The 11,661-nt window shown below is 50.5% G+C and overlaps 2 protein-coding genes across 3 annotated transcripts in view; one reads left to right on the top strand and one right to left on the bottom strand.

Annotated features, from left to right (window-relative positions):
* Positions 1–1,612, bottom strand: part of plk4 (polo-like kinase 4 (Drosophila)) — a 31,412-nt gene extending 29,800 nt beyond the window's left edge. Inside the window, exon 1 of the mRNA XM_035418358.1 lies at positions 1,525–1,612. The gene's annotated coding sequence lies outside the window, so the exon portion shown is untranslated. The remainder of the gene's footprint in view (positions 1–1,524) is intronic.
* Positions 1,600–9,188, top strand: jade1 (jade family PHD finger 1). 2 transcript variants are annotated; one of them, XM_035418362.1, is made up of 12 exons: positions 1,600–1,736; positions 3,068–3,165; positions 3,622–3,720; positions 4,166–4,251; positions 4,462–4,619; positions 4,870–5,060; positions 5,333–5,544; positions 5,774–5,941; positions 6,420–6,536; positions 6,631–7,209; positions 7,743–7,860; positions 8,202–9,188. In XM_035418362.1, exons 3-12 carry the CDS (start codon positions 3,672–3,674, stop codon positions 9,101–9,103), a joined length of 2,580 nt encoding a protein of 859 aa, XP_035274253.1. In that variant the 5' UTR covers positions 1,600–1,736; positions 3,068–3,165; positions 3,622–3,671; the 3' UTR covers positions 9,104–9,188. The 2 variants fall into 2 exon arrangements, with proteins under 2 accessions (XP_035274253.1, XP_035274255.1); XM_035418364.1 differs by having other exon boundaries at positions 1,611–1,740.
* The last annotated feature ends 2,473 nt before the right edge of the window (positions 9,189–11,661 follow it).

Genomic DNA, 11,661 nt, shown 5'->3' with positions numbered 1-11,661 from the left:
AACCATTCATGCTTGTATTTGCTTGTGCCAGTCAAAGTCATAGACCCCTCCACCAGCCTGAGAGAGTGGCAGCACCAGCCCTATCTCGAATTAAATTAAACTGTCCGTTTTACAGAGTTTTTATTTTTTGGTGTCAATGGTGTGTCATTCCCACAAAAGATAAAGCAAACTGTGGTACAGAGAACAGCTGCAGAACATACGATGGATAAGTCACGCTTAAACATTCAAACATTACGGTTCACATCAATCAATGACGCACTATATTTTAGGTGTCATAAAATGGGATTTAATGATCCTGTTTAGAAAATTACACTCCAAAACAGTATCGGATCCACGTCTCGTATAACAGGAAAAGAAGATGTGATGCAGCTGTTTACACTTCAGACACTTAGCAGACAAACTTATCTAGACCTATTCAAATGTGTAAATATCTTGTACATGACTTATAAATATGCAATATGGATTAAATCCTAAATATTTTTTTCTATTTCTTAATTAATTTCTTAATTAATTGGAAAGCAAGTGGTTATCAGTAACTCCATCACCCAAGACTTCTGGGAGAAATTCCCAGGCTTGAGACAAAATTATATTATAATTTTCCTAGGCCCTTGACAATAACATTTACTGTAAGTTCACGGAGCCTTTTGTCTCCCCCTGATGGTGCCTGAGAGTACTACTAAAATAATAATACCAGTATGTATATCCCAATCTATTTTTTACAGTCTCTGATCCCAACACTATGTACTCATCCTTTTGTATTAAAAGCCCATCGTATTTATGCTGCACACTTTTTTAAACAAAAATACATAAAAACAAGTGAACATAAACATAACCAGTGAACTAGTGAACATAACCATGTAATGTTCATTTAAAAAAAAAAACATACTGTCAAGGCAAACGCAAAATGAGTTGAATGCAAAAAATAAAATAAAAAAAAATAAATATTATGCACAATGTGTAGCCGAGTGAATATTGTGGTCTTTATTTGGGGGACTTGGATTGGCCTATTACTAAAACACTTAAGAAGGATTAAAATAGGCCTAATTGAATAGAATTAAATACTGGTGAATTAAAGGAAATTGTATGTTAAGCTTTCCACTCCAGACCAATACAGAGCATGACGAACTAAACGAAATACCATCATTGACCAAATAAAATAACCTAAATGACAAAGAAAAGGGTGCTGTGAACAGTCAGTAAATGTTCTGAAATTCTTACAGCAGATGTATGGAGTCAGGTAACGGACAAGATTCGTCAAACTAAATATTTAAATACTTTAATACCCTTATTATACACAATTACACCTTTGCTGTTTGCTTCTAAGCACGTGCCCTTGCTAGTGTTTGCTCTCAAGCAATCTGCCGTCGCACATTCACAAACTGAAAAACTCAGCAAGCTATTAAAAATAAAAGAAAGTGCACCATACCGGAAATAAACAACACGACACATAGGACGACGCGGAAAGTGTACGAGCACAAGTCAGTGTACTGTACAAAAAGCTCAGTAGGAAACCGTGCAACTCACCGCCCGCCAGCCGAAGTTCAAACGAAAGAGCTGCGTCACGTGGCCGTGGCGGTCCCAGCGCCGCTTCCTCCAGAACGGAGCGGTTACGTGACGTCCACACTGTTTGTGCACGGGAGGAGCGCCTCAATCTGCCGATGCATGAACTCACACTCGCTGCTAGCACCATATCTTAGCTACGTACAAACACCGGCGCCACGGCCAGCCTTTGCTGTGTAGGTACTGCCGCATTTCTCTTTTCTGTGTTTGTGGGAAGGCACTTTCTTTTTAAATAAAGCGTTTCTTTCATTCTTCATCGGCGAATGACTATTATAGGATGGGCTTAGCTATCTTAGAAAATAGGGTTTATTTAATACCAAGGTCGCTGTCTGGTGGAAATTTAGTAACTACGTCATTAAAATGGCGCCAAAAGATTAAGTTCGGGGGTCTTTTACACTTGCTGTTCGAACATTTAAATTTTAATTGTATGTATATTTCATGAAATGTTGTATCTTTAACGCAGATGCACCGGCTTGGTAGCGTTAAATAAGCTTGATATAGATTCATATATATATATATATTTTTTACAGATGACGGTAGCTGTCTACAGTAGTTTGCTAACGTCATTTAGCAGAAGTTAGCCAGCTCAGTAGCTAACTTTATCAGCAGACTGCAGCCCATCTTTTAAACTGTCGGAACAAGTTAATAAATTTGTTGCAACACCATGCAAATATTAAACCTCATTGTTCAATTTGACGGCGTAAAACAAATGATTTGAAAATGGAATTGCCATTTAGCTACGTGTTTTTAAAAAATAGTTTTCATACAATAACTTGGCGCCGTTGCACTTGTCACCACATTGTTACCCCTCTCGTGTGTGCTTCTGGGGATCCCGAATTCTCAAGCTTATGGCTAGATAGCTAGCTTCTTCTAGTAAACACTGTGCCGCGTGGGTTACCTGGCGAGCAAGCTTATTGGCTTAGCGGTGTAACGAATGACAGTTAGGGGAGTTTAATCGTACTAAATAATTACTACAGTGAATGTTTCACGAGGGAGTGTTTTCGTGTGGGACTGCGTACTGTTAGTAGCACGGATATGATAGGCTACCGTTAAGGCGTAATAACGTTAACGCCGTTAAAGTTACTGAAACCTTTTTTTGTGTGAAAGTTTAAATGTATGTATAGCTAGAACCACTAAAAGGTAGCAAATCTGTATAGTGAAGTTTTGTTCATGTAATGTGTTTTTTAAGTGCACGTGATAGTTTCCGTACAACGTTCAACAGAAGAACTAAAACTCATCAGGCTCAACAGTGGTACACCTGTCATATATCCACAGAAAACATTTGGCTGCATTTTATTTTCTGTGTATTTAACAACACGGCATTGGAAACAAGAAGTCGAAGTTTCAGTATTTAAACATTTCAGATTTCTCTACAATGCATGCACTGTACATTCACGGGCCCTGTGTTGCTGGTTTGCTAACATATTGCTGAGAGTACAAGCTACCCAGCTTGCTTTGTGTTGATAGCATCCTTCTTACAAGCCTTGTTTGTTTTGTACCTCTCCAGAGAAGCGCTGGGATTGGACCAACGTCAGTCATGCGGATACCGCTCCGATGAACCGCTTTTCTGATTGCTGATTTGCATACTCCACCAATCTTTCCTGTGTATGTATGAACGGTTTTTCTGTCAACTACAAAATGCCTGGTTGGGAAAATCAATGTCAGCCTTACCAATTGGGTAACCGGAATCACCATCTTTTTTTAATTTTTATTTTTATACATTTTTTCAGTTTACATTGTTGTGATCATCCTAAAAATCCTTTTAGACAGTAAATGCATTGTAAATGTTGATTTTGCGCTAGTCAGTGAAACAGCTGTACAACTGACATATTGATTATGTCAGCGAGGAACGTTATCAAGTAAAATGTGTAATCATTACTTGACTGGCATTTAGGGGACCTTATCCAGAGCAACTCGCAATGCTAACACGAGTACAAAGATCAGTGGTCTCTGCGGTATCGTAATAATTTCTTTCTTGACCTCTTGAAAGCGAAGTGACTAGGAGGAGGCCAGTGTGGCAGTTGGTGTGGATGGGTTTTGATCGGTCGATTCTCTCCACAGCGCACGCAAGGCACCAGATCTCCGCGGCCTCGCGGCGCAGGTCGGGCGTTATGAAGAGGAGCCGCCACCCCAGCAGCAGCGAGGACTCCGACGATGGAAGTAAGCGCCACGCTCGTCCCTTACTCTCCGCGATCCCTCTCTCTCTCTCTCCGGTCTCCAGCCGCCGACTCAGTCAGGACCTCGTTTCACAGCGAGACATATTTACCGAGCGGACACCCTCACTCAAGAGCGATTTACACGGTGTTCGCCGTGTGAACAGGTATCGTTTCAGTACCCTCACCTGGGAGTGGAATGTAGCTGTCACACAAATCCAGTCCCGTTTAGCCACCGCTCTGAACTGCTGTCCTCTCGTAGCGTAGCACAGTTGTAGGCCACACTGTAATACCACAGGGAGGGCACGCCCAGCGATAGCGAAATTGAAACTTACGGCAGTACAGTGTCTGTGTCTGCATCAGCAGCTCTTTAAAATGCGGGAGCTGGTGTTTGAAAGCGGAGTGCCCGCGTCGGGTATGCGGCGCGCGCTAACGGCGGTTCTTCTCCTCAGGCAACGGTACAGCCTGGTCCCTGCGCTCAAAGTCCCCCCTCAGAGGGAACACCTGGAGCCGCTCGGAGGGGAGGAAGCCCTCAGAGGTGAGTCACACTGCACGCATTAATGGGGGGGGGGTTGAATGTCAAACTGGAGAAACCAGCAAGCGTGTGAGTGTAGAGATCAGCGAGCATGGCATAGAGACCAGTGTGTGTGAGAATACAGAGACCAGTGACTGTAGAGAGACCAGCGAGTGAGCATAGAGACCAGCGAGCGTGTGAATTGGCAGTTGGAACGGTGTCCTGTCGTTTCAGGTGTTCCGCACTGACCTCATCACCGCCATGAAGCTGCATGACTCGTGCCAGCTGAACCCGGAGGAGTACTACGTGCTGGCGGACCCCTGGAGGCAGGAGTGGGAGAAGGGGGTCCAGGTGCCCGTCAGCCCCCACTCCATCCCACAGCCCGCCGTCCGGTACGCCTGCGTCCTCACTTCCTGCACCTTCACTTCCTGCGCCTCACTTCCTGCATCTGCATTCAGCAGCACTGTAATCATATAACAGCAAAAGAACACTGATAACTGTGAGGAGAAAGAACGTGCTCACACACACACTCAGTTTGCTGTATTGTAGTATCAGACATTTTGTCACTAAGATCACATTGGTGATTTCCTGGTGAGTTATTTTCTCGCGGGATTGGCGGGTGACGCGCGCGTGTGCCCACAGGACCGTGGCGGAGAGGGGGCGGGCCGTCACCTTCACCAAGCCCAAGAAGCTGATCCGCATGCCGGGCAGCGAGCCGCCCGTGCTGGGCTACGTGGACATCTGCACGCTGGCGGACGCCACCTGCCGCTACGACCTGAGCGAGGGGGACGTGGCCTGGCTGGAGCTGGCCAATCAGGAGTTCCGCGAGATGGGTGAGCATCGGGGGGGGGGGGGGGGGGGGGGGGGGTCTTCCGGCCTTCCGGCCTTCCACCCCTGGAGGGCCACGGGGGCCTGCTGGTTTTGCTTTTCCAGCTTAAAATCAGAAACCAGCGCAGGCCCAAGAAACCAATTACTGGAGTTAACTGTATAGCCATCTGCTTTGATAGATAAATGAAGTAATTTCATACGTGGGTGCAGAGTACCAATAGGAACCAGCAAAACTGGCCCATCTCTTACACTCTGACACGTGTTTTGGGCTCCGCAGGGATGAAGACGCTGGACGAGATCACCATGGAGAGGGTCATGGAGGAGTTTGAGCGCCGTTGCTACGACAACATGAGCCACGCCATGGAGACGGAGGAGGGGCTGGGGATCGAGTACGACGAGGACGTGGTGTGCGACGTCTGCCGGTCGCCCCACGGCGAGGACGGCAACGAGATGGTCTTCTGCGACAAGTGCGACATCTGCGTTCATCAGGTAACCGCGGGGACGGCGGCTGGCCCCGCCCGCTCTCTCCTGATTGGTCAGTTATGTTGTACATTTGCCACGCCTCTCCGCTTGTTGTTTGGTCATTTTGGTTTATTGTTTTGTCAGTGACACAGTGTATCACGGTATACTGAAGATGCAGAGCTAAACGTTACAGTGTTATTTCAGGTAGTTACGGTGTACTGAATTTGCGGTATTAAGTGTTACGGTGTACTTACAGGCATGTTACGGGATAATGAAAGTTCCGGAAGGCAGCTGGCTGTGCCGGATCTGTGCCCTGGGCGTGCTGCCCAAGTGCCTGCTCTGCCCCAAGAAGGGCGGAGCCATGAAGCCGACCCGCAGCGCCACCAAGTGGGTACACGTGAGCTGCGCCTTGTGGATCCCGGAGGTAAGACATGCTAAACAAATCAGCCATTCACATGCACACACACTCACTGAAACACACACACCCATGCACACACGCTCACACACACACACACTGATCTCTCTCTGTATGTGACTGGTGTAGGTGAGGTCTAAAGGCTGATCTCTCTGTATGTGACTGGTGTAGGTGAGGTCTTAAGGCTGATCTCTCTGTATGTGACTGGTGTAGGTGAGGTCTAAAGGCTGATCTCTGTATGTGACTGGTGTAGGTGAGGTCTAAAGGCTGATCTCTATGTGACTGGTGTAGGTGAGCTCTAAAGGCTGATCTCTCTGTATGTGACTAGTGTAGGTGAGCTCTAAAGGCTGATCTCTCCGTATGTGACTGGTGTAGGTGAGCTCTAAAGGTTGATCTCTCTGTATGTGACTGGTGTAGGTGAGCTCTAAAGGCTGATCTGTATGTGACTGGTGTAGGTGAGCTCTAAAGGCTGATCTCTCTGGTACAGGTGAGCATTGGAAACCCAGAGAAGATGGAACCCATAATGAACATTTCTCGCATCCCCAGCAATCGCTGGGCCCTGCAGTGCTGCTTGTGTAAAGAGAAGACTGGAGCCTGCATCCAGGTACAGTACAATCAAACATTACATTAGAGCCTGCATCCAGGTACGGTCCGAGAGTGCGATTCCCGTCATGTTCCCAAACTCTGCCTCCCCGCAGTGCTCGGCCAAGAACTGCCGGACGGCGTTCCACGTCACCTGCGCACTCCAGCGCAACCTGGAGATGAACACCGTCCTCACCGAGACGGACGAGGTCAAGTTCAAGTCCTTCTGCCCCAAACACTCGCACTGCGCGGATGGTGGGGCAAAGCCTGGCCAGAAGGAGGAGGAGGAGGAGGAGGAGGGGAGGAGGAGGAGGGCGCGGGGTGGCGACAGGGCCGTGGCGTCCCAGGACGGCTCGCCGCGGCGCTCCCTGGCCCCGCCCGCGCCCACGCCCGCAGTACCCGGCGTCGGCCTGCAGGAGGCGCCAGAGCTCAGCCAGCGCAAGCTGAAGCTGCAGCAGCTGAACGACGAGTTCTTCACGCTGGTGCCCGTGGGCGAGGTGTCGCGCCAGCTGCAGCTCCCCGAGGAGACGGTGGACTTCCTGTTCCAGTACTGGAAGCTGAAGAGGAGGGCCAACTTCAACCGGCCCCTGCTCACCCCCCGGAAGGACGAGGAGGACGACCTGGCCAAGCGCGAGCAGGACGTCCTGCTCCGCAGGCTCAAGCTTTTCACACACCTCCGGCAGGACCTGGAGAGGGTAAGACTGCCCCCCTACCCCCCCCATACCCAAAATGAAACGCATTCGGCCTCCTCCAGCACTGGGGTCAGTTCCGGTTTCAGTTCATGAGTTCAGTTTCAGTTCACTCTGTGAAATGACTGAACTACAAATGACCCTGAACCCGCCTCTGGTCTCCACGGTGACCCCTTTGGTAGCCCTGGTAACGGAGTCTGTGTTGGAACACCCTTGTGCATCACATGATTGTATTATTTCATTTCCATTTGTGGGTTTTTTTTAAAGGCTGGCCTTAATGAATTAATAACATGGAAGGCGGCATTTTCACTGTTTCTGAGCATGCTCGTTTGGTGGCTGGTCTCCCCTTCACCTGTCCCATACTGTGAATCACAGCCTTCAACTCAGCCATCCGAATATAACTGAAGTATAGTACTTTCACCCCTAAGCTACAGAAGAGGCGCCTTGTGCTTTCCTGTGTTATGAATCACATCGCGGTTTTACATGTCTATGTGGAAGCTTCCCTGACGCGATCGGCCATTTTGTTTTCTCCCCCCCAGGTGCGGAACCTGACCTACATGGTGACGAGGCGGGAGAAGATCAAGCGGTCCATGTGCCGGGTGCACGAGCAGATCTTCCACCACCACGTCCGGCTCCTGGAGGAGAAACGGCTGTCCGGTGAGTCTGAGCGCCAAAACCTGCATCTGGCAGCGCCTCGCCACCACTGGCCCATAGAGGGCGCAGTCTGGAGTCGTTGGGCCCTAACTCTAGCTCTAACAAAGCACACCTCATTCAACACCTAGAGATCTTGTTGAGCTGCTAATTCGTAGAATCAGATGTTCCAAATTGGGGTTAAAATGAAAACCTACAGGATGGTAGATCTCCAGGAACAGGGCTGGTTACCACTGATCTGGACATTATGCAGCGTGTGAAGAGTGTGCTGGAGATGCAGAATCTCATCACCCTTTCCTCTCTTCTCCTCTCCTCCCCTCCCCTCCTCTCCCCTCCTCTCCTTTCAGGAGTGTCCTCTTCGGCCTGCCTGGAGGACGCGCTCTTCTTCAGCTGGGTCTCCTCCCTGGTGTCCAAGCCCAAACGCCCGCAGGCGGAGCGGGCTTCACACAGGCGGGAGTGGAGGAAAGGGGGGGCCCGGAGCGAGCCGCCGAAACCCCCCCACGCCGCCGCCGACGTCGCCAACGCCAGAGCCCCCGCCAGCTACAGACCGGAGGGCAGGAAGACGACGCCGGCCCCGCCGAAACCCGCCATTCACAGGGAGGCGGGGCCTAAGGCGGGGGAGGGGCCTGTGACCAGGGCGGGGCCGGAGTGCCCGAGGAGGAGGGGCGGCCCCCGGGGCGAGGAGAGGCGGGACGGTCTCAGGGAGAGGGCCCCGCCCAAGGCCAAACCCCGGCCGAATACAGCCGAGGCGCCGGCCAATAAGCTGCCAGATAAGAGGGCCGTCGTCGGGGCGCTGCTGGCCCCTGGGGTGGGGAACCTGAACCCCTGCGTGTCCCTGGAGAGGCTGCCCAGGTGCAACGGCTCCCTGAGGAGGGTGGGGTGCGGCCCGAACAGCCCCGTGCCCCCCCCCAGCCCGGGCACCTCGCCCGCCTCCAGCACGGGCACCGCGCCCCCCTCCAGCCCGGCGGCCGGGGGGGGCCACGGCAAGAACTGGGGCAGCTTCCGCATCCCGAAAAAGAGCGTGAGGCTCCTGCGAGCACACCCGCCGGGCCCCAACGGGACTCCGCCCCCCGCCCCGGGCCACGCCCACACCCGGGCGCCCCACGGGCCCGTCCCCGCCCCCCAGCCCGGCCGCTCGGAGAGGGACGCCAAGGGGAAGAAGTGCCACGCCCAGCCGCCCCGTGGCCACGCCCCCATCACGCGCCGCTACGGCACGGACTTCCTGCGCCCGGGGATCCTGGCATCCTGAGAGGACTTGAACCCCCCCACTGCCAAAAAAAAAAAAAAGACCCAGACCCTTTTTCACCTTTCATGTTATTACTAGATTTTAATTTCTTTCAAACACTTTAAAGATTCCATCACCATGCTGACATATTTATTTGTTCCTGGTATTTTCAAGGGAGGGAGGGTGGGGGTGGGGACTGGGGGGAGGGCGGGGGTGGGGATGGGGGGGGTTTGTATGGTCCTACTTGTTGTTTTCAGGTGCACAGCTTGTGAAGCGTGCTACTCTTTTCAGGAGGAGAGGATCGGAGGTTTCGCGGTCTGATTTATATGCAAGGAAATTCCCCTCCCGGAGTTCTGATATTCACTGGCATACTCAGCCTGCAGTAGTGGGTAAAGGAGGCGGAGTTGTAGTTCTGGGTGCTGTGTCAGTCACTGAGCAAAGGAGGCGGGGTTGTAGTTCTGGGGTCCTGTGTCAGTCACTGAGTAAAGGAGGCGGGGTTGTAGTTCTGGGGTCCTGTCAGTCACAGGGCCATGCAGCACTCAGTGCAGTAGTATGACTACATCATCCAAAGTGCACTAAGCAGACTGCTGCTGGGAGGTTATTCTGTGTGTGAGCCACAGTGAGGAATGGTTTCAGCTGTCACTCAATCCGCACGGCTGCAGAGTCAGGGAGAGCGTTTTCATGGGAAAGTCCTGTTAATATGTGCTCAAAAAAAGAAATAAAAATATTTTCACGAAAAAATATTTTGCAGTCGCAGACTATGCTTTTCAAGTATGTACACCTGCACACAGTACCCCACACCTGCACAAAGCACCCCCACACCTGCACACAGGACCCTACACCTGCACGGTGCTCAGGTCTCCCACAGTAATAAAAGCAGGCTGTTGATTGGTTGAGCTGCTGGTGAAGTGACCTCACACTGCCTGCGCGCTGCATCCTGATGATAACAGCGGCGGCTGGTGTCACGTGATTCGCAAGCGTGGCGTCGTGGGCGTGGCCGAGTGTTTGGGCATGTATGTGCTGCAGTACTGCGTGCGCCAGAGAGAGGGGCTCCGCCCTAGCATCTGCCCCCCACCCCAACGTCGGCCATCCACCCCAGCGTCTGCCTCTCCCTCAGATAAACACACTTCCTGCCGTACGGCGGCCGCTGTGGGCCTCGTCCCTCAGTACGCCATGTTCCTCAGTGTCTTTATTTACATTGGACGCAGAGGGCTGTTTGCACTCAGGGCTGGAGTTCTACTCTCCCTGGTTGTCTTGACACACTGTATTGGGTGGGGACCATTTTAATGAAACACTAGTTTAAATGCGCAGTCACCATTTGTTCTGCATGCGCTGATAAATTTCCTGTACACTATGTGGCAAACACTCCCTCGTCGCCTGGGAGTAGTTCCGTAATTCAAGACCACTCTTCTTCACAGAATTCTGCCATGCTTTGTTTTGTTGCTTTGGTTATGTTTGCCAGTTCATTTACAGTATATCTGCCAGCCACTAGATGGCAGCAGATCTCTAAAGATGAATAAAGTCTAAAAAAACGTTATCAATATCACATTTCCAAGGGATCGAAGCAAAGATCTTGCTTTTGTTGCATTTGTGGGTCACTGAGTTCAGGGACCTCAGAGGTTTAGATGCGCGCTGACTTCAAGCTTGCAACAACAAACAGCGGGAAGGTCTTGGGACGGATCCCAGCGGAGCTACTTTGTAATAAGGGGAGAAATGTACACTGAGATGGAACTTAATTGCTTGTGGTGATGCGGGCTTCAGTAATATGTGCAAGACGGCATGGAAAAACTCTCCGCGAAAGCTTGAAATTTAATACTACATTAATTGAGTGGTTATCCTTTATTGAAGTTTTCCACAAAATGGAGACCGCGCTGTAATTGTCCGTGGAGCGCTCGGAGTCGGCCTGTCTGACTGCAACTGCTTAATGCAGACGTTGGCCCACACAGTAATCTGGGGTGATTCTCTGGGTAAAAGTATTTAAATTGCGAGGCCCTGGATGTCCACATAACTGTGCACTTCTGAAGCTGGAAGATAAGAGAAAACCTCACTCAACATTGTGGGGTTTTGCTGGCTAGATCTTGCACACACAGAGATCTCACACACATCTCGCAAAACTTAAGAACTCTCTGTGTTACTGCCAGTCACATTTATTATGGTGTGTATGTAGGTTTGTTTGTGTATCTTGAATTTCAGTAATTATTTTGTAAGAATGCATCCAAATGTTTACATTATTGCACAATCAAGGGGAAAGAAGAATTCCACCGACCGTGACCCACGGATTTAATGACTACGGTAATTGTCCCACCGTTTCCGACCGCAGATTTAACGGTTATGGTAATGTCCGTGCGAACTTCTGTTTAAAGCTCGAGTGTTTTCACTGCGCTTAAAGCAGCCGATTTTGCGGGTCTGAAAGGAAGGCCTGTCCGTTTCGTGCCGCGTGCTTATTCTAGAACTTTCCCGGGTAAAACAGAGGGCGAATAAACCCCCAGTCGTTTAACACATCAACACCTTTCCTACAGCCGTCTATGTACATGACATCACAGTACTGGAGTGTAGCAGACGCTCTTACCCACACAAACTTT

Source organism: Anguilla anguilla, chromosome 5 (genome assembly GCF_013347855.1).
Source record: "Anguilla anguilla isolate fAngAng1 chromosome 5, fAngAng1.pri, whole genome shotgun sequence".
Taxonomy (NCBI): domain Eukaryota; kingdom Metazoa; phylum Chordata; class Actinopteri; order Anguilliformes; family Anguillidae; genus Anguilla; species Anguilla anguilla.
Note: the sequence above shows the minus strand (reverse complement) of the source record. Positions and strands in the feature narration are given on the sequence as shown.